The sequence below is a fragment of the Cololabis saira genome, chromosome 2, assembly GCF_033807715.1.
Source record: "Cololabis saira isolate AMF1-May2022 chromosome 2, fColSai1.1, whole genome shotgun sequence".
Classification (NCBI taxonomy): domain Eukaryota; kingdom Metazoa; phylum Chordata; class Actinopteri; order Beloniformes; family Belonidae; genus Cololabis; species Cololabis saira.
In genome coordinates this window covers 30,570,787-30,592,004 of record NC_084588.1, presented here as the reverse complement: position 1 = coordinate 30,592,004, position 21,218 = coordinate 30,570,787, and the positions used below count along the sequence as shown (strand labels likewise).

Below are 21,218 nucleotides of genomic sequence, written 5' to 3'. Positions count from 1 at the left end.
AAGTCGAAATGTTGAGAAAAAAGTCGAAATGTCGAGATTAAAAAGGAAAGGAAAAATGAAGAAAAAAAGAGAAATAAAAAGAAGAAAAAAGAAGAAGAAAAAGAGAAAAAAAGAGAAAAAAAAAGAAAAAAGAAACAAAAAAAGAAAAAAAGAAGAAAAAAAGGAAAAAAAAGGTCAAACATTTTTGAAAAAGCTCCAGGGAGCCACTAGGGCGGCGATAAAGAGCCGCATGCGGCTCTGGAGCCGCGGGTTGCCGACCCCTGGTATGGAACATTAAGACATCCTTTCTGGTAGAGTGCCTTGAAGTGGAACTGATGAAGTCTTAATGTCCATCTGGTAAGATGGGAGGTAGTCAGAGAACAATTGAATGCTCAGTACAAGTCACCTCGACAGTACAAGCAAGTAGATCTGTAGGGAAGAGAAATAAAATAAGGGCGTGGCAGGAGTCACAATGGTGCCATGCAGAAGCTTTTGATTGTTCCCATAGTCATTTTGGGCAGATCGATGGAGGCAGGGTTACACACTGGAAGCACATACATCTTAATGAGAGGGAGTTCTTGGATGCAATTGGTTCCAAAAGACGACCTATGGGGCACTTCTGAGCGGCAACGCTTGGTTATTCATTTTACATATATTTTAATTAATTAATTAATTTAGTTCTTCCTTTGGTTTTCCTTTTTCAAGGCATCCCTTGAAAAAGGTCTATGATCTGTAAAGCGACCTTGGGTTCCTTGAAAGGCGCTATATAAATGCAAGTTATTATTATTTATTATTATTAATGTTTTAATTTTCTATATTTGTCCAAAAGGTGGCACACTGTAAAACCTGCTTTGAACTGAGAGGCAGAGCCACATAACCAGGTTTAACATGCTCACAGCAAAGGCACTGAACCACTGGAAAAAAACATCTTTTTTATCTGCTTTGTCTTAATATTGTGTGCTTTAAGTTTAACAGACCGCAATGTTCAAGTTTACAAAGCCAAACTCAAACATTGTTTTAAACAATAGAGAGCTCACTTTTCATTTCGTATTGTCCCGTACATTTGACTCTTCCTCATTCTTGTAAAAATATTTATTTTCAAGTGAGCACTAGCGAAAATAAGCTTTTGGCCACTAGTTTGTGGGATAAGCATAATTTCACAAGTGGTTTTGCTTTATTCAAGGCCTGAGACAGATCTGTCTTTGTCAGAGTTTTGTGCCATCGCAACTGAAGTTTATTGAATTTGGATGAAGCAGTCTTATCCTCTTGGATTTGTTTAAAGTATATGAGGGGATGAGTTGGTTTCTGGCTTGAGCAGAGCAGAATGCTATTAACTCATTTGTGCATCATAAAATAAAGGGAAGGTTGCACAGGGTTTTTCTCTCATTGCTGTCTTTCAACATCATAATCTAATCTTGCTACTGTTTGCTTATTATGGTGGTTATTTGTCAGAAAGGCTTATTTTGCTTCAGTAAACATTTAGACTGGGTAGTACTGCATTTTACTTTTCTGAAACCAAATGCTTCTTGTTTAAACAATATGTTTTAAATACTTTGAAATGCAATTTTATTTTATGTAAAAATATTTCTCATTTGCTTTTTCAGTACAACAAACACCTGTTCGTGCACATCGGACAGACGAATCATTCCTACAGCGATTCCTTGCTGGAGTCGGTGGACATTCGTCAGATTTATGATAAATTTCCAGAAAAGAAAGGAGGACTCAAGGAGCTGTATGGAAAAGGCCCCCAGAATTCCTTCTTCCTTATAAAGTTTTGGGTGAGTGCAATTTAGAAACCAGATGTATTATAATTCTGATCCATTAACATGTACTAGTCTTACTATCATCATATCTTTGTATACTTTGTGAAATGATCTTGTTCAGGGAACAGTATTCAGGTTAGTGTTTAGGGATGATGGGACTAATTAGGCAACACAGAGAAGATTGCTCTCTTAATGTTTACTGAATGCGCTCTGCTATATTTGGACTTTCATAGCAGGAGAGCTTTTGATCAAAGAACTCACTAATTCAGTGTAATATCTCCAAACAATGGAGTGACCTGGTTGCTCTCCTAATGGCTGTTTAAACATTGGACGTATTTCTTCCCTAATGCAAAATGCTAACAAGCGGCAGTCAACAAAGTGAGCCCATATGCACTTGGACCAAGTCCCCTCAAATTCCTTTTTGAAGTGACCGACAAATCTAAATTTCAAATGAAAGATGGAATCTGCACAATAATGAACATGTAACTGCTTTGCGTAATGAAGGAGGAGAGTGTTGTTGGGAGGATGTCTTCTCTTTCTGTGGCCAGAATGAACCGGATGTTCAGGGCATTGAAAGACTATCCTCCAGGAGCGACCCGTTCAGCTTTGCACAGTTTTTACTATCTCGACTTTATTTGCAAGACATCAACATACCTAGAAGAGTAATGATAATGGGAAAAAAAGACGCAATACAGTAAAATATTACAGTCTGAATACAATTCAACCAGGTGCCAGAGTTCAATATAGGGGTGATAAACATGCTGATCATAATCACAGATATCTGCAGCGCCACACAGCTTACAGAGAAACAATAGCTGCTGTATATAGTGGATCATTTAGCACATAAGGACTTGTATATTTTCTGTTCAAAGAGTCATCTTTACTTTCAGCAGAGACATAACTCCAAAAGGAATGACAACATTCCTTTGTAACCGCTCTGTGTGTAACTGAACCTGTTTGTGAGCAGGTCTGCTATATGTTCTGTCATTGTAGATTTAACAAAGAGCCTTTTTTTTTTTTTTACCCCAACTTCTCTTTTTTAAAACAGTTTTTCAAACTCCAAATGTAATTTTCATACAGATTCCCAGTACACTTTCTTTTCTCCTGTGGAACTCACTGAAGCACACCTGGCCACAATACAACCATCTGACCATTTCACTCCAGCCGTCCTTAAAATTAAAAAAGGAAAAACAAAGTGTGACCCTTTGTCTGCTTTAACTGTGGGAATGTTGCCCTATAAAGGAAAAACCCGCTGCACTAAAGACATGATATTTCCTCCCCCCTCCACAAGTGTCCTAGGCACCTGTAGTTGTGTTGTTCTGTCAAGGTTTAAATTACCACCTACGTTAATTTTTCAATCCCTTGATTAAAATGGAAACAGAACATATAGTGATGATATTCAAGAAAGAGCAATTAAATGGGTCACTGATTACTGTCCATTTTTTAAAATAATCAGCTTTGGCCTTGGAATAACCCAGTCAACTTAACTTAATGTGCACGAGATAAAAAGACTCAGTGTTCAGAACAAAATGACTCTACGAGCTAAAGGTAGTACTTTGTGTAAACTCCTTTCAACAAAAAACAGAAAACACATGTTTGAAAATGTTTACAAAGATTAAATTTCATTTAGGTTTAAAAGAGCCAGGTTCCTATATTTTATGTTGATATTAAGCAGACTGCAAAATAAATATGAATATCATTAAAACACCAGGATTAGAGGAGCTTAAGACTTAGTATTATATACACACTTCATATGTCTCAGACATATAGTAGTTAATTTATTTTGCTGCTGGAGTAGCAGGATATTAAATCATGTTGTTATAATCCCCAGCACCATATTTAAATTGCTTGCTCAAATTGTAAATATAATTTTATTTTTTTTTATTTAAATGTTGGTTGTTTTTTTTAATCTCAGGCTGACTTGAACTGCAATATTCAAGATGATAGTGGATCTTTCTATGGAGTCACCAGTCAGTATGAGAGTTCAGAGAACATGACCATAACATGTTCAACAAAGGTCTGCTCCTTTGGCAAACAGGTGGTTGAAAAAGTTGAGGTAAGGACTCATTTTTCAATGCAAGGAGCCAGATTCACTACGGCTGGAATCTAAATGATAGCGTGGTGCCAAATACATTTCTATTCCACATGCCTTCTTTTAAAGCTTGAAAATGCTCTGCTCTTCCTCAGACTGAATATGCACGCTTCGAGAATGGACGTTTTGTGTACCGGATAAGCCGGTCTCCAATGTGCGAATACATGATCAATTTCATCCATAAGCTCAAACATCTGCCAGAGAAGTACATGATGAACAGCGTGCTGGAGAACTTCACCATCTTATTGGTAATCACCTGACTAACCTGAGTAGCCGATGTCCATTTCCAGCGCTGTCTTTTGTCCTCTGCTTTGTGTTTGGTGACAGTGATTCCAGTGTTTATTTATTATTTCCTTTGAACAAGGCAGTTTTTGCCTGGCCCGGACATGGGTCTTTGGTCTCACATTCTTCCCATTCCACAGAGGATGAACCAGCATCCAGTGAGCTCCATTATCTGCAAAGTGAAGACAGTATAAGAGAAGGCAGGAATGCACAGCCGTTCCCTATGATATCCTGCTCGTCTAATCCCAAAACATCAACTACATAACCTCAAAAATGAGTAATGATGTCATGCTTTTGTAACAGCCTGAAAAGCACAAATACTGTATGCAGAGAGGATGTCCACCAGCTCCCCAACAAATCTAACTTAACAGACCCGGCTGATCGGCACCAGGATATCACAGGGGGCTGCTGTGTAAGCAGAGATGCGGAGCAACATAGATGCTCTCTGGTTGCGAAAAGAGTTAAGAGTATAAAAGGTCTTCAAGTATTCTGTTTCACTTGGAGTACAAATTACAAATGATGTTAGTTGTTCCCTGACAGCCTTTTCTAAAATGTGGAACAAGTACAAAGAAAAAAGGGAAGGTTGTTAAAGGGAAACATACATGTGGACCAGGGAAGGCATTAAAGCAGCAGAAAATTCAAGCAATTTTTAAGTCACGTGGCCTCTTTAATCCCATGGCTGTGTCATTGGCAACTGTGTTTCATGCATATTGATATCAATGCTTTGAAAAACACGAGGGGTTTCTTTTCCTACCTGTTTGCCCCTGGACAGGTAAGTTTGAAAACGAGCTTGTCATTTCTATAACAAAATCAGACATGTGTCTCACTCTACAGACTCATTTTGTTAGTATTGACCCTCACTTAGACTCATGCAGCCAGATATTCTGCTAAATAAAAACAAGATAGCTTTGCAATGCATTCATGGAGATAGGCATCTTCCAGGAGTAGTGGATAGGCTGTGGATTGGTTGCTGCCCCTAAAAGAAAAGAAAGAAAACAGAAAAACTCTTATTTAGAGTGCATTGTTTATTCACCAGGGTCATTACACAGTGCACACACAAAAACACACACAATCCAGTCCAGAAATGATGCCTCGGTGAAACACAATGCCAGTTTCATGAGCGCCCTTGGTTTCTGCAGCAGTGTTTTGAGCGGACCCTTGTGGTTGAATGAAACGGGGCTCATTAAGGCTCGTGGGACCTTTTCACATATCGTCAGGCTGCGTAATTTATAATGTCCCTTAAAATTACAATGCAAGTCTTAAGTTTAAGATGATATCTTAAACCCAAGCCAGACTAAGTGGGATATGTGGTTGAGAATAGTTTCAGCTCCTTTTTAATACTTTAATAGCAACATGATTCAGAATATGTCCTTTACTTATTGTGATAAATAAACAATGTTCTTTTTGTTGGATGTAAAATCAATTATACAGACAACTAAGAAAAAAGAACATTAATTTCTCGTAGGTTTTGACATCATATACATCACAACTCAATGACTTGGACGCAACTTTTCCATGTTGGATCTTAATCAGAATGATAATTAATGAATGAAATTGGGGGAGATGGTCCACGACAAGGCTCAGTCCTGCAGAAACTGATCCGTCTACAGCCCTAAAAATGGACCCTGATTGAAGATTTTTTTAAATTTCTATTGTTGAAGTCAGTGCCTCAAAGAATTTAAGCTGAAACATTCCCAAGTATACTCATTCCCTGTTTTAACATATCTTGAAACATCATGTCAGGTAACTCAAAGGCTTAAATCAAGGTAATTGGACTGGTCTTGAAGATGTTTACCCTTCATCTCAAAGGCATCATCAGTTTAAATTGATCAGTGGGGAGTTATGAGCCTATTATAAGCTGTTGAAGTCATATGTAAACCACTCCTGTGAGTCGTTGGAGGCTTTCGTCCACCGTCACTTGTTTACCTGGAGTTGGTCACTTAAATCATGGTGCAAATGTTTTTGAGACCACCTCTATAAAAGCTACATTGTAGGCTTTTGAGAGGTAAAACCTGAATCCACCTAATCTATTCAATGTTGGCCTTTCTCATTTGACATTGATGGCTGTTTTTACTCCTCTTCCACCTGATGAGCTGGCTCTCCTGTGTCTCCTGTGCCTTTGAGCTTTACTGGATGACTGAGCATTTACACCAGCATATCATATCAAGTCGTGTTGATTAGCAGCACAAAAACTATATTTGATGATCTTTTTAATATTTAATGGTGCATGTATGCATATTTTACTACATATGGGGTACAGATGCACTAATAAATAAATGAATGAACATTTGTAATAGTTGGAGTAAAAATAGCATGTGTTCACCATATCTGTTGTTTAGCTTTTTTTAAGGCGTGTTTTCCTCTGCAGGTGGTGACTAACAGGGACACCCAGGAGACATTGCTATGTATGGCGTGTGTCTTTGAGGTTTCAAACAGCGAGCACGGCGCCCAGCATCACATCTACAGACTGGTAAAGGAATGAAAGTCTCCGGCTCCATATACAGTTAATTTTTTCTCAGACTTACCAACCTCAAAACAAGTGGCAGTGCCTCTACATGAAAGTCATGCCTTCAGTGCTATGTGGTTATGGTATCGAGTGAAGCGAGTCATTAAAGTTCGGGTTTAATGTAAATCTATGTTATTTGACTGCAGCTGTGAATTGCGGTACAGTTGTTTATGTTTTAATAAGAAGTTTCATTTGAATTATGTTGAGTTGATCTGCATTGGGTATAAATGTGGCAGTTCTTAAAGACTTAACGAGAATAATTTGATAAATGGAAATATGTGTGTCGTCTTTTTCTGCTTTATTGTGTAGATTGAGAAAGAAAACGGATGCAGAGGCCTGTGGTGGTCTGTGTCGTATGTTTTTGAGGATGTTTCGTATGTCTGTGCTTCATAATTTGTGAAATTACATACTGTAGATATACGGACACACACCCACAGCAAATAGATTTCCCAAAGAATCACAACTAACTATATATACACAGTAGCTGAGAGCAGCAAGTGTTTGTGGGTATTGTAAGATTATTGTCTTTGAGAGAAAAAAAAGAAAAAAAATCACCTTTCAGTCATAATATTTATCCCTGTTGAAGCACTCCAGGTCTTAGACACCGAAATAAAAAAAAAATGAACGCACTGTGAAAGAAGAAAAAAAAAGCATTTTACCTGCATCTGCTCCGTAAATGTAGAAAGTCAACTGTTAAGTGTTTCTGTGCTGCAAACAAGTATTTTCTCTGTGACAGCTGACAAGGGAATTTTGAGGTTCAGACGGGAGAAAGTACAACTAAACTGACACTAAATCGTGCTCATCTGGTCCGAGATCACTTTTTTCCCCACTGCTGAAAACATGCAGTAGCGATGCTTAATTTAGCCCTGTGGCTTTAACTCCACAGTTTAAAGTATTGTGACACTACAGCTCTGTTTATACCTGGTTTTAAAATCTGTCCCGAGTGATCTGATCACCGGTGAACAGCTGTGTCTGTTTACACCTGGTGCTGTTATGTTACTCACATTTGTCTCCAGTAGCGACTTGTTGCTTTTCCCTTAAATATGATTGCACTAGACAACAACCCCAAATGTGTCAAAATTTAAAAAAAAATGCATTTATATTTGCTCCCATGGGGGATCCAAACCCCCACTGCAAAGTTGATTGCATGAACTTCTTTTAGCTGATATGAAATATGATCAGTCAGCGTCATACTGTTTGGAGAGCAGTTTCAGAGATGTATTACTGACTGATGTTCAGTTACTCAACATTTTCAGCGACTGGCGGTTCTGGTCCTCTAGCACAATTAATTCTACAGTTTTGGCCATCATTGCGCCGGGTCTCTGTCTTTTTGGGAGATTTTTGTTTGTCCCATTTCTGATTAGTAAAGTCTAGAGCTTTTTGCTGCGGTACGTCCCTCTCCCTTTGACCTGATAACCTCCTGTTTTCACATGATGGTCCCGTAAATGCTTAATATAGTTTGCTCGTGTGATTTGCAGCAACATTTGTGCTACCTCTAAAAACTTCATCCTTGCATCATGAGCATGTTGTTGATATCAATGTTCCCGCCTAAAATAACTTCATATCGCCAACATAATGCTAATTTTAGATCGCTAACTATCCCATAACCTGCATGCCGACAGGGGCTGACTCTCCATCTGGTGACTCAAAACAAGAGTTGTGAGGCAGCATTGTGTAACTTCTTATGCATGCAACAAACAAAACACTCACTGATACCCTGACTTTGAGCAGTACGGGTGACTATCTCTGACGCCAGTATCATAACTCCACTCAGGATGGATTTTAATACCAGATGTAAGTAAACAGGGCCTACAATTCACTTGCAGATAGCGTGTATTCGTCTGTACGCTGTGACATTGGCTCCTAACAGACTCAGAATATCACGCCCCTCTGGGATCGTGGTGCCTTCATGCTGACACCGTCTTCACATGGCCTATACTGATCCCAAGCCTTAAACATTTTAAAGCTGTACGTGAACTCCAAAATATGACACTAAAACTGTGATGTTTGCAGTGTGTATACAATACAATCTGCCAAAGTGTAAGTGAACAGTGCCTTCAAATACACTCATTACCCTTTGCTTTGGGTCTAAAAAACCGTTTTGTTACTGAAAGAGAGAATATTAAGAATGTACTCCTTGGTACATCTTCACATCTTTAGAAAATACACTTCAGAAAATTGGTACACTCCTTGAAATCCTTTTTTTTTTTTCATTAATGTTTCTGAGAAACAGTACACTTAGGCATTACGTCTGTAAGTTCAGAGAGATGTCATTTTTCTCTAACACTGTTGTGACTTTCTAAGAGAATATTACAAACGACTGACTGCCTTTCCTGTTACAAAAGACCAAATAAATTTGGAGAATCTCTTGTCAAGTCCTGCCTGGTAGCGAGGAAGTGCCTTTGGTTTCCAAATTCCAGCTTCAAAAAGATGAATCAGAAATTTTGAAATTAAACGTTGCTGAACCAAAAACAAGACGCCAGTGAAACCAATCACCACATTGCCTTTTTCAAGGACAGAGGACTGACTCGCAGGAGGGGAAACATGGTTACTGCTTAAATAAACGGTTAATGCATAAACTTGTCTTACAAAAGAGAAAACAATTTTAAAATAATGATGTATTTGAAGAAAGTCTATTTCTTTGCTTGAGGTCAAAGACTTTGACAGACTTTTTCTGAAATCACTCACCCGCTGACTGCAGGATGTCGACACAAAAACACCGAAGCTGTCTGCTTCGTGCACACTTGCAGGCTCAAGTGTTTGTGAAAAAGATTTTGGAAACATTAGTTATCTTTTTTTTTTCTTTTTTTATTCCTGACTAGCGCTTACACGCAGTGAAAACCTCAAGACTGTCATGATGTTACTTGTGATGACGCAACTGTGATGGTGACAAGGCAGGAACTGACTTGAGCTTTTATCGTTTATTAAAACAGCATGAGAGGTGATAGTTTATTTAACATTTAGTTTTACGGTCAAAACTCTAAAGTCACATTTAAGACAGATTTTCTAGTTAAATCTGAAATAAAACTTTTCACAAATTACATTTCCTTTTTACAGCTGCTACAGTAGTGTGAAGAGAGGGTATCGAGGCTAATACTTCCACTGCAAGGATCGTAATTAATCTACAATTTTACTGTTTCTTACAAAGATTATACATCATTTGAAATATTTTAATCAAAGAATTTTTAAATAACTGCAGGCAATGCCTCTGGAGGATGCAGATAAGAGTTCAATCATTCAGTATTTTTGCCACAGTCCTGTGGACACCGTGGAATTTATATAGGCTTTTTTTATGTTTACCCTGTGTATCTGTTCACATTTATTGATGACATAATGTAGTGTGATGTTCCTGTTTTCTTATTGTACTTGTATGCTTGGTTTTGTAATGACATTGTCTGTATATTGCAAGCCCAGTAAGATGGTAATGTCACTGCTGCGCTGCTGTTACACTCTGACATTTTAACGCTCAAACAGCAGGACTGATGCCTTTGATGGCGCAAATGCCTGGTGGACCGTTTTAAGAGTAAATGGACACACAGGCACAGAAATAACTAAGTTCAATCATGCTACAAACATATCAGCAGTTTATCTCTTGTTTGTATATATTTTTTTCTTTTTCCAGAGTAGGTACTGGTACCTTTCTGTTTTATGACCATCTCCGATGGTGGCTTTAAAGTGATCCTTGACATAGCTCACATATAGCTGTCATTCACTCACCTGGGTTTTGTGTGCAGGTGTTTTTCTGTAAAAAGGTGCTTTGTATAAAAGTATATCTTAGCTTTTTCTTGGTACAGATGTGTGATATCTTTTCGTATCCATGACAGTAACGTGTTGGAGCGACAGAGAGAAAAGAAGCTGTGCTATGTTTCTGTGTTTGCATATGGTCTTGTCTTTGCTCCAGATTATGATGCCTTCTTGACAACAGTAGATATTTTGTAGCTTTCTAAATACTTTGTATGTATGCAATATTGAAGTTAAATAAATCTGAAAAATGTTGTCTCCTTCCTTTGGTCACTTGAATAAAATCTCGTGTTGAATCACTGTCTGCTGCATCTTTGTGTGATGCACAGACAGGAGGCGAAGTGCAAGCCTTCATCTGCAACAGGCAGCAGCCGCCAGTAGAGCCTGCCACCTTACCGCGGCCCTGAAGCCTGGTTTATGGTTCCGCGTTAAAAGGACGGCGTAGGTTGCGCGTCGCCGCGTACCCTACGCCGTAGGTTCTGCGTCGGTGTAACGCGGAACCATAAATCAGCCTTCAGTCCTGCATGTACGAAAGTGCAATAAGAAAAGCCACCGCCAGGGGGCGACACAGTTTACATTTTCTCTTTAAAGGTCCAAATAATTAAAGAAGAATGGGGGAAAATTGTCAACTGAAGTTTGAGACATCGACCTGTTTTACCTGTGGAGTCTACAAGCAACAATAAAAACAAATATTACTTATTTAGTCAGAGACCCTATTTAAATCAGGCGCTGATACTAGATCAACAGTTGCTTCTGCCATTGATTTTTGTGGTAAAGCAACTTTTAAGGAAGCAGGAAAGAGCATCCACAGGGGCGAGCACAGCCTGTGATCATTAAATCCAGGTAGAAGGCCGTCTGAAAACACTGCTGAAGCAAATTAGGAGCATAAAAGCCAAATTTCTGTCTGCAGATATCCTACAAATTACTACTCAACAGGTCTTGAAACAAAGTATAGACCAAAAGAAATGATCATTTGTTTTTGTTGTAGTTTTGGAGTGCAGCACAACACCATGTGATCATTTCTACCATTGGATGTTAAATTCAAATATAATAATGAACTATTTAGGCTGTGCATATTTATAGATATACACTGGAGGAAATAATTGTTTAACCCCCTGCTGAATTAAATTAATGTCCTCTAAGGTTAATGGTTGTTAGTAACTGGTAGTAGTATTATTAGTCGAAAATGCATAGCAAATGCACGATATAAAGTTAATCAAATGTGCATTTTATTTAGTGAAATAAGTATTTGAACCACAATACTCAGCCAGAATTCTGGCTCCCACCGATTGGCTGGTGCACATGAGGCACACAGCGGTGTACAATCAACCGATTACCAATACGCCTGATCCCAACTCTTCTTGTGTGTAAAGCATACTACTGTCATTTAGCAGACGCTTTTATCCAAAGCGACTTACATCTGAGAGAACACCACAACCAAGAAACCAAATAGGATAAGTGCTGGTCAGACTGCTGTGAGTCCGGTTGGACACATATGCTGCCATGCCAGTGCTAGATTATTTTTTTGTTCCCTTCCCGCCCAAAACACAACAGTCCCTTTATACAAGAAAGCCATGTCTTAAAAGACACCATTATACGATGATCACTTGTTTTAGCAGTCAATTTCTTATATTCCAATCTCTATACCACCATGGGCCAAAGAGCTGTCAAAAGATGTCAGAGACAAGATTGTAGACAAGCACAAGGCTGGAAAGGGTTAGAAAACCACCAGCTAAAGACTTGGTGAGAAAGTGACAACTAATCGCGCCATTATTCAGAAGTGGAAGATGCACAAAATGACCATTAACCGCCCTCGGTCTGGAGCTCCACACAAGATATTGCCTTGTGGCGTGAGGATGAACATGAGGATGGCAGCAGTCTAGAACAACACATCAGTGGTTTGTTAAAGGAGCTTGAGGCTCCTTTTAAGAAATGAGACTCTCTAGCGCCACTCTTCACCACGACGGCCATTGGGGGTACTGCAGCCAACAGTGAAGCCGGCACGGGAGAACGGGGAGAACGCACATGCAGCGTCATGTGACGTCACATCCGCAGCCCAGCGCGGGAAATTCGGGACCGAATTGCAGCACATTTTGCAGCACACATCCTGTTCAAGGCAAAGGAGAGATACACTAGAGGGCTCATTCTTTTGGGTTTGGAACGCTTCATCTGACATTATTACTAGAAAACTTAAAATGTATACGGATTTGTTTCATAAATCCTGCCACAATCCGGCCTCAAGCTCCTTTAAGGATCTGAATGCAACTGGGACCTTAGTTGACAGTTAACACACTGTGCTGTAATGGACTGAAAGGTGAATGCCCGCAAGCGGTGTATCACGTCATGCAGCCAATCAGAGAGAATAGAGAATGGGGTTAGAGACTGGGATGATAAAGACATGGCTCAGAGGCTGAATTTCTAATTTATTTAGCAAAAAAAATCAAAAGTTTGTTTTTAAGACATTCAAGGCCTGTTTAAAATAGGTATTAGATGCCATAATAGGTCCCCTTTAAGTTTGCCAGTGAACATTTGAATGACTCAGAAAGTGCTACGGTCAGATAAAACCAAAGTTGTGCTGTATGGCAGCAACTCAACCCGCTGTGTTTAGAGGTTGAAAAACTCTGAGCTTGACCTAAAGACAAGCACTGAGATGGATACATTATTTTTTGGGCCTGTTTTTCTGCAACGGGTGAAGGAAGGCTTCACTGCATTGAGGGGCCAATGAATACCGCCACATACTATAAATATTCCACGAAATCCTGCTTTCATTTGCAAGAACACTGTAGATGGGTCTTACAGCATGACAATGACCCAATACTGCCAGGGCAACACAAATGTGGCTCATTAAGAAGAATATTAAAGGGGACCTATTATGAAAAACATGTTTTTTCTTGCTTTAACATATATAAAGTGGTCTCCCCTCAGCCTGCCAACTCAGAGAAGAAGGAAAGCAACCAAATTCTGCAGTGTCTGTACAGCCGCCCGGATGAGCCATCCAGTCTGATGTGGCTTCTACGAGCCGTTCAGATTCTGCTCCCTTTTGTTACGTAACCAAAATGCATACCACACCCACAACTATAAAACCGTGTAACTGCATGCGAGCGTCCGACTATCGCGTAGCACTGCGTGACAGATAAGTTCTCATTTCAACTAACTGGACCAGCCATTCCTTATCCATGACTGTTTCCTACAGCGCTTTCAACCGGCTTTCAACGCGTGCGACAGGAAGAAAATAGAAGCAGGGCGTCCGACAAATGTTCAGCTCAAAACGGCGCGCCGCGTCACGCTGCGTCGCTGCGGCCAGTTAGGACAGTCCAATAGAAAATAAAGCAATGGAATTGATTTTGTCGCTGACGCTCGCTCGCATCGCATGCAGTTATGACACGGCGCCGGCCGGAGCTTCCGCCATTTTTCCGTAGCGGTGTATCGCGTCATCACGTCAGGCAGCCAATCAGCACAGTGCCTCATTATCATAGCCTCCCCGCCCACTCAGAATCCCCCATAGAGAATGGGGTTAGAGAATGAGATGATAAAGACATGGCTCAGAGGCTGAATTTCTAATTTATTTAGCAAAAACAATCAAAGCTTGTTTTTAAGACATTCAAGGCCTGTTTAAAATAGGGATTAGATGCCATAATAGGTCCCCTTTAAGCTAATTGAGTAGCCTAGTCAGTCTCCAGACCTCAACCCAATAAATCTGTGGAGGGAAGCTTTGAGTTTCCAAGCGGTAGCCAAGAAACTTGAAGGATGTGGTGAGTGTCTGTAAAGGTTAGTGAGCCAAAATCCCTCCAGAGCTGTGAGCAAACCTGGTGACCAACTATCAGAACAATCTCATCTCTGTGCTTGCTAACAAGGGTTTCTCCACCAGCCTATGTTTGCTTCAAATACTTCACTAGAAATGCATAACATTTAAAGGAGCATAAGGCAGGATTTATGAAAAAAATTCGTATACGTTTTAAGTTTTCTAGTAATAATGTCAGATGAAGCGTTCCAAACCAAAACAAATGAGCCCTCTAGTGTATCTCTCTGTTGCCTTGAACAGGCTGTGTGCTGCAAAATGTGCTGCAATTCGGTCCCGAATTTCCCACGCTGTCCTGCGGATGTGACGTCACATGACGCTGCATGCGCGTTCTCCCCGTTCTCCCGTGCCGGCTTCACTGTTGGCTGCAGTACCCCCAACGGCCGTCGTGGTGAAGGGTGGCGCTAGAGAGTCTCATTTCTTAAAAGGAGCCTCATGCTCCTTTAATATCTTTTTTGTGCAAATTTCTTTGTAAGCTAGCAAACTTACAAATTAAGCAGGGAATCATGTGATTATTTCTCTTACTGTATAAACCAAATCCAAAATGCTTTTTCATTTTAATTGAGTTTAATTTACTTTGCTGCCAGGTTTCCTCTGCAATAACAGAAACATATACCCAACTTACTCCAACAGTTAATATGAATAACAATAAATAATTGTCAAAAACTTCCACACAATAAGTTTTGATTTAGGAAGGGAAAAAAACACAGGTTTATCTTAACAACGTACAAAATGGTTGCAAGACATCAAAAGTTTAGGATGGCTCTGGGAGGCTGAAAGCTGGTTTTTCAGTTGGGAGCTTGCTGGACTGATCCCCAGCTCACATTGGGTCCTCAGACAAAATACTCAACCCCATATTGCCTGGACTCGTTCCTTATTTACAATTCACTCTGGATGAAAATGTCACCTTAATCTAGTAAACCCTCTGCGCTGGTTAGTCTTCAAATGTTCTCCAGACTTTTTCTCGGGTGTTTGGAATCAGGTTAATGTTATAAGTGTTACCTGATGAATGAAAACATCCAGACTCTTGTTACTGATAGTTGCTTTATCCTAAAGAGTTGAGATGCTGTGAACTCTTCTCTAACCACAGCAACTGTCACAAGTATCAGAGGAAACCTGCAGTATTCTAGTAGCAAACATGATCTGTCTGACAGAGTCATGACAGGACCGTAAGAGAGCGTTGTATCAACAAATACCCCCAAACATAATTGAACTGAAGCAATGTTGTAAAGATAAATTCCTCCACAACAATGTCAGAGATTGAAAAAGACATACGGGACAGACCTACTTCCAGTTATTTTTGCTAATAGTTAATCTACAAGCTAGTTTTAGAATTAGAATTGCGGAGTACTTGGTATTGCCCACATGATTTTTTTCTTTCTTTTTGGCTTCATTTTTGTTAAATAAATGATGCCAGTGTGAAAAATGTTTTATGCTCTTGTCCACCAGAGGTCAACTCTGCCTGATACTAAAACCTACTGAGATCAGATTATTTTTGTTGCACACACACAGATTATTTTTGTTGCACACACACGCAACTTTTGCATGACTGTATACTGCCGAGCACAGCTACAGCCTTGTGCGGTTAGAGACACACTGCATAAATAACTGCACCAAACTTATAAGAAATAAAAACGATGTACTTGAAATGTATCAATTATGGCACTTTTAGTTGAATATTATATGTCAGCTTGTAATTTTGAAAAGAAGAGAAGAATTAGGTTATGGAAAAAACTGTCTGTCTGTTGTGAGGAAAGCTGTTGAATCAAGACACCACCGAACTCTGAAGAGCTGGAATGGTTTTGTTGGGAGGAATGGATCAAAACTCATTGTATTCCACTCGGATTACAGAGTTTTATTTCCTGTTACCAGTCTGCTCTGTGAGCAGTCTCTCTGTGCTCAACAAAGTCATAAAACAGATATTTTTCGCTTGTGTGTGACTAAATAGCATCAAGGATAACCCAAAAAATAAGTGAAAAGTGATTTGTTCTGTTGCTTTGAAAATAAAGCTCTCAAGTTCTTCTAGAAATGTGAAATATTTTACTGGAAAGAATAAATCAAAACAGATTTAAAGGGAAAACACAGTTGATTAAGTATATCAGATCACCTTTAAATGTCTCACATCAGTGTGCAATCAACAACATTTAGATGACGGAGTGTGGTGTGTAATCCAACAGATGAAGACTCCACTGCTCTCTACTCCTGTCTAAGTGGACTGCTGGACTGTAATATTGTTGATTCACTTACTTGAAAGTGCATCACTGTTGGTATCCTGCAGTTTTCAGAAACACCTCTGGTTGCAGTTCATTCAGGTTCCAAAATCTAGTACAAGTGCTGTTTTTTATTTTTGTAATTTCTGCATGATATGGGAGCAATAAATCACCCTCTCTAGAACCTAATCAGAGGGAGACACAGCCCTGCATGTGATCGAGGGGCTTCACCTGAAGGTACTGTAAAGGTGCAGTCAATGTCTTTAGAAAAAGAAAAAAAAACAGGAAAAGGGGACCTATTATGAAAAACACGTTTTTTCTTGCTTTAACATATATAAAGTGTTTTCCCCTCAGCCTGCCAACTCAGACAAGGAGGAAAGCAACCAAATTCTGCAGTGTCTGTACAGCCGCCAGGATGAGCCGTCCAGTGTGATGTGGCTTCTACGAGCCGTTCAGATTCTGCTCCCTTTCGTTACGTAACGACAGGAGCGATGCGTGAAACCACGGCCACAACTAACTCCACCGGCCGGAGCTTCCGCCATTTTTTCATAGCTGTGTATCGTGTCATTCAGGCAGCCAATCAGCACAGTGCCTCATTATCATAGCCCCGCCCACTCAGAATCCCACATAGATAAGGAGGTTAGAGAATGGGATGCTAAAGACATTCCTCAGAGGCTGAATGTCTAATGTATTTAGCAAAAACAAAATCAAAAGCTTGTTTTTAAGACATTCAAGGCCTGTTTAAAATAGGGATTAGATGCCATAATAGGTCCCCTTTTTAAGAGCATGAAGAACAGATGACATAAACCCATCCATCTAACACAAGACTGCACATGCAGATCTGATGAATCTAGAAAACTTTTATTGCTTGTCTTAGCTTTTTTCTTTCCCTGGCCCACTACATTTTCATCGTTTTTATTTAAATCATCTTCTACTGCCTTTGTGGCAATTGGCTTTTTTTTTTTAACAACATTAAATACATATAAAAAATATTAAAAAAAATAAATAAAAAAAAAAGAAATTAAAAATGGCAGCAACAGCGATATAAATAAACTATATCTATCTATACATACATACATACAAACATACATACATACAGCACATGCTTATTTTCTCATACATACTACTGTATACATACATCTGTATAAGGCACAAGTTTGAAAAGAGAGATACTCATTGGTCCCCCTTGGAAAAGTTCTCCAGTTTTGAAAATAATGGAGACCAAAATTCTTGAAAGATATGACCACAGTTCCAAAGTAAATTTTTCCAATGGTTAAAAAACTGACATTTGATCAAAAAAAAAACTTGAAAGTTGGAGGGGAATCATCCTTCCAAAGTAAAAGTATACATTTCTTAGCGAAGTATGTGTCAGGGTTTGACATTTCCCCCAGTTTGTGTTTCAGTTCTGTCCCTCCTGTTTCCCATCCGCCCTGATTGTCCGCACCTGTGTCTCGTTATCCCCTGTGTATATCTAGTCTTGTCTTTCCCTGCTCCCGGTTGGTCCGTACTGTTTCCTCCCTCCATGTGGCATGGCAAGTTTTTGTGGTTTTTGATCCTGCTTTGAGTTCTGGTTTTTGGTCTGCCTTTTTTGAATCCTGCTCTGCAGCGCTTTTGGTTTTGCTCAATAAATCCTGCTTGGTGAACTCCTGCCTCCTGCTCTCCTGCGTTTGGGTCCTCAACAAACCTAATCGTGACAGCAGAGGTGGTAGTAACGAGTTACATTTACTCTGTTACATTTACTTGAGTACGTTTTGGGAAATTTTGTAGTTTTAGGACTAGTTTTGAATCACTATATTTTTTTACTTTTACTTGAGTAGATTTGTGAAGAAGAAACTGTTACTCTTCCTCCACTACATTAGGCTACATTGAGCTCATTACTTTTCTTTTAGCCTCTCCGCGTACACGTTAATTTCATGACATCACTGGGTGATTCTTTTGGAAAAATGTTTTTTGCATGTTTTGTCACATTTACACAGACTCAAACACACACAGAATTTCTACGAGTTCATGGGCTTGTTCTAGTTCTGCCTGGTTAAAAAAGAAAAGTACAAAGGCTTGAAATGTTGTGCTTTTGCTTAATTATTTTATTCTGTTATTTTATTTATTAAAGTACTTGAATTTACTTTAAGATTATTTTAATTTAAGCTATTTTTTATTAATTTTAATTTATTTTATTGATTTAATTTGCCTGAAGATGATTATTTTGTACTTTTGTCTGTTTGAATGGTTGTGTTAAAAAAAGAAATCAGACGTTACTCAACAGTTACTCAGTACTTGAGTAGTTTTTTCACCAAGTACTTTTTTACTTTTACTCAAGTAATTATTTGGATGACTACTTTTTACTTCTACTTGAGTTATATTATTCTGAAGTAACAGTAATTTTATTGAGTACAATTTTTGGCTACTCTACCCATCTCTGCGTGACAGTATGTAATGTTCCAGTCTAACTGAAGATCCAGTGTATCATTTAATAAATACAAACTCAAGCTTAACTCAAAATTCATTTCTAAAACTGATTGTGTGAAGGAATGAATTGATTTCCAGAAACTTATTAAAAGACGACATTCCCAAAACATATGCACAAATGTTCCATCGGTTCTCCAACCGATGTGGCAAGCTTTTGATATTTTTTTTTCTTTCCTTTTTGGCAACTATGAACACTTCTTCGTGACAATGATTTTCTTCATACAATGAGACAGAAGCCACAAACAATGGGAGTTTCAGATCAATACTTAAATCATTAGGGCTCACATCTCCATTATATCATCGTGCTAAATGGATCCACTTACGCTTCCTGGCGGTCATGTGATCACAGCAGTATCAACACACATGTGTTTCCTGCCCTGGCTGGAGAAAAGTCCAGAGAGGAGTGATGGAGCTCCCTCCCTCCTCCAGCTCAGATCAGTCCGGGGCGCACGCACTCCTCTCCTCTCCTCCGGCCACTTGCGGATTTAAATCTATTTTAGGATTATTTTTCCCCTCCTCTATTTGAGTTTATGAACTATAGTTTAGCAGTAAGGAAGCATGGAGTCTGTGGGATGTGAGATATCCGTGTGGGTGTGCCGGGAGGAGAAGCTGGTGCTCGGCTTGTCGAAGCGCACGACCTGCGCGGACGTGGTGAAGGTTCTGCAGGAGGAGCGGAGCTGCCGGCGCGGCCCCGCGCACTCTCACTGCATCGTGGAGAAATGGAGGGGCTTCGAGAGGGTTTTACCCCACAAAACGAGGATGTTAAGACTGTGGCTGGCGTGGGGAGAGGAGCAGAGGAACGTGAAGTTTGTGCTGGTGAAGAGCGAGGCGTCTCTGGCGCAGCGCGGCGCCCGGAGCGCAGAGGCGCGCCTGGTTCCCAGCAAGCCGAGCCTCGGGGGCTCCAAGGGCCCCCCGCGGCCCCCCGCGGTGGGCTCCGTCTCACCAGAGAAACAGCGCCGGGTTGTCAGAAAGGCTTTCAGAAAGTTGGAAAAGATCAATAAAAAGAAGACGCGCGCGGTGCACAGCAGGGACGCCTCGTGCGCGGAGAAAATGGAAACTCTGGTTCACGTTGTGGTTTCTCAGGACCACACGATCCGCCAGCAGATTCAGAGGATCGCCGAGCTGGACACGGAGATTGAAACGTGCGAGGCGAAGGTGCATTTTGACAGGATTCAAATAAATGGGGTTAATTATGTGCAGAACTGTTATTTGGTGGATGCAGCCCCGGCCTCGAGCCCGGACAGGAGCGAGCGGGCTGCAGGGGAAACTTTGGCCAGGCTTGAGGAGCATGTGCGGCTCCAGGAGGAGTTGCTGGACCAGGAGACTCTCATAGAGAGCATCACTGCTCAGATCCAGGAGGAGCTCAACCACCGCTGGACGCATCGGAGGAAAGAGGAGCTGTGCAGAGCATCATCATCCCTCTCTTCCGCCGACACCACAGAAAACGACCTGTCTGTGGAGGAGGAGAGGATCAAAACGCAGCTAGATGCCAGTTTATACATCGGCCTCCGCCTCAACGCGGATTTGCAAGCTATTAGGAGCGATTTAGAGCTGTCCCAGCAGATTTACTCGGAGAGGGAAAAGGAAATGAGGGATTTGCTGGAGAAAGTGAACAGTTTGGACATGGAGGAGGGGGAGGGGGAGGAGAGATGCTGCCATGGGGCCCACGATATGAAGTTGAGCACTTTGGAGATGAAATGCGGGTGGGTGGAGCAGGCCAGAGGTCTGTCCAAAGATCACAGCGTGAATGACGAGGACTCGGACACTGGGTTGAGTTCTCTGCACAGTCAGGACTCAGACAGCCTCACGGTTTGGGAATCACTGGTTTAGGATTTTACATGGAAAGAAAAGAAAAGAAGAAGAAAAAGACTTTCACCGCCTCAGGGATAATAAAAACTCTGCAAACTCTGCATAACCAAAAACATCACTGTATGCATGAGTGAAAGTTTGTTCATCTTTGTATGGCTTCATAGTAATCCCTTTTCATATATTCATGTATTTTCAAAACACAACTCTAAGAGCCGTTGCTCCTTATTTGGAGTAATACATGTTATCTCACTTAGAAAGCTTTTGTTTGCAATTAAATAAAGGGGGGAAAACTGAAAACAGTCGACTTAATTTGCTTGCATTCTTTCTGGACAAGAAATTTGGGGGGAAAAACTCAAAGCTCAGGCTGCAGGTGGAGAGATGACACGAGATGATGTCACTGTGTGGTAAAAGCAGATTTCCTTAACCAAAAGACACACAGCCAAAACATAGACACGTTTGGGATTAGTCTGCAGATGTTCAACAACATCTCAGCTTTCATTGTGACCCAGACATGGTGACACAAAAACAAAATCCCCATCTTTACAGTGATTCATGAAGTCAAAATAAGATC

At 40.3% G+C, this 21,218-nt stretch overlaps 2 protein-coding genes across 7 annotated transcripts in view; both read left to right on the top strand.

Annotated features, from left to right (window-relative positions):
- The window catches only part of tead1b (TEA domain family member 1b), a 91,041-nt gene extending 80,414 nt beyond the window's left edge, over positions 1-10,627 (top strand). For all 6 annotated transcript variants that reach the window (XM_061743118.1, XM_061743143.1, XM_061743135.1 and 3 more), the window contains 4 exons: positions 1,584-1,757; positions 3,658-3,798; positions 3,930-4,082; positions 6,485-10,627. In XM_061743118.1, the coding sequence (XP_061599102.1) occupies positions 1,584-1,757; positions 3,658-3,798; positions 3,930-4,082; positions 6,485-6,598 (582 nt within the window). In that variant the 3' untranslated portion in view covers positions 6,599-10,627. The remainder of the gene's footprint in view (positions 1-1,583; positions 1,758-3,657; positions 3,799-3,929; positions 4,083-6,484) is intronic.
- An 8,740-nt stretch (positions 10,628-19,367) lies between these two features.
- rassf10b (Ras association domain family member 10b) lies at positions 19,368-20,850 on the top strand. The gene has a single exon (XM_061710455.1). The coding sequence runs from the start codon at positions 19,397-19,399 to the stop codon at positions 20,666-20,668; it is 1,272 nt and encodes a 423-aa protein (XP_061566439.1). The 5' UTR covers positions 19,368-19,396; the 3' UTR covers positions 20,669-20,850.
- The last annotated feature ends 368 nt before the right edge of the window (positions 20,851-21,218 follow it).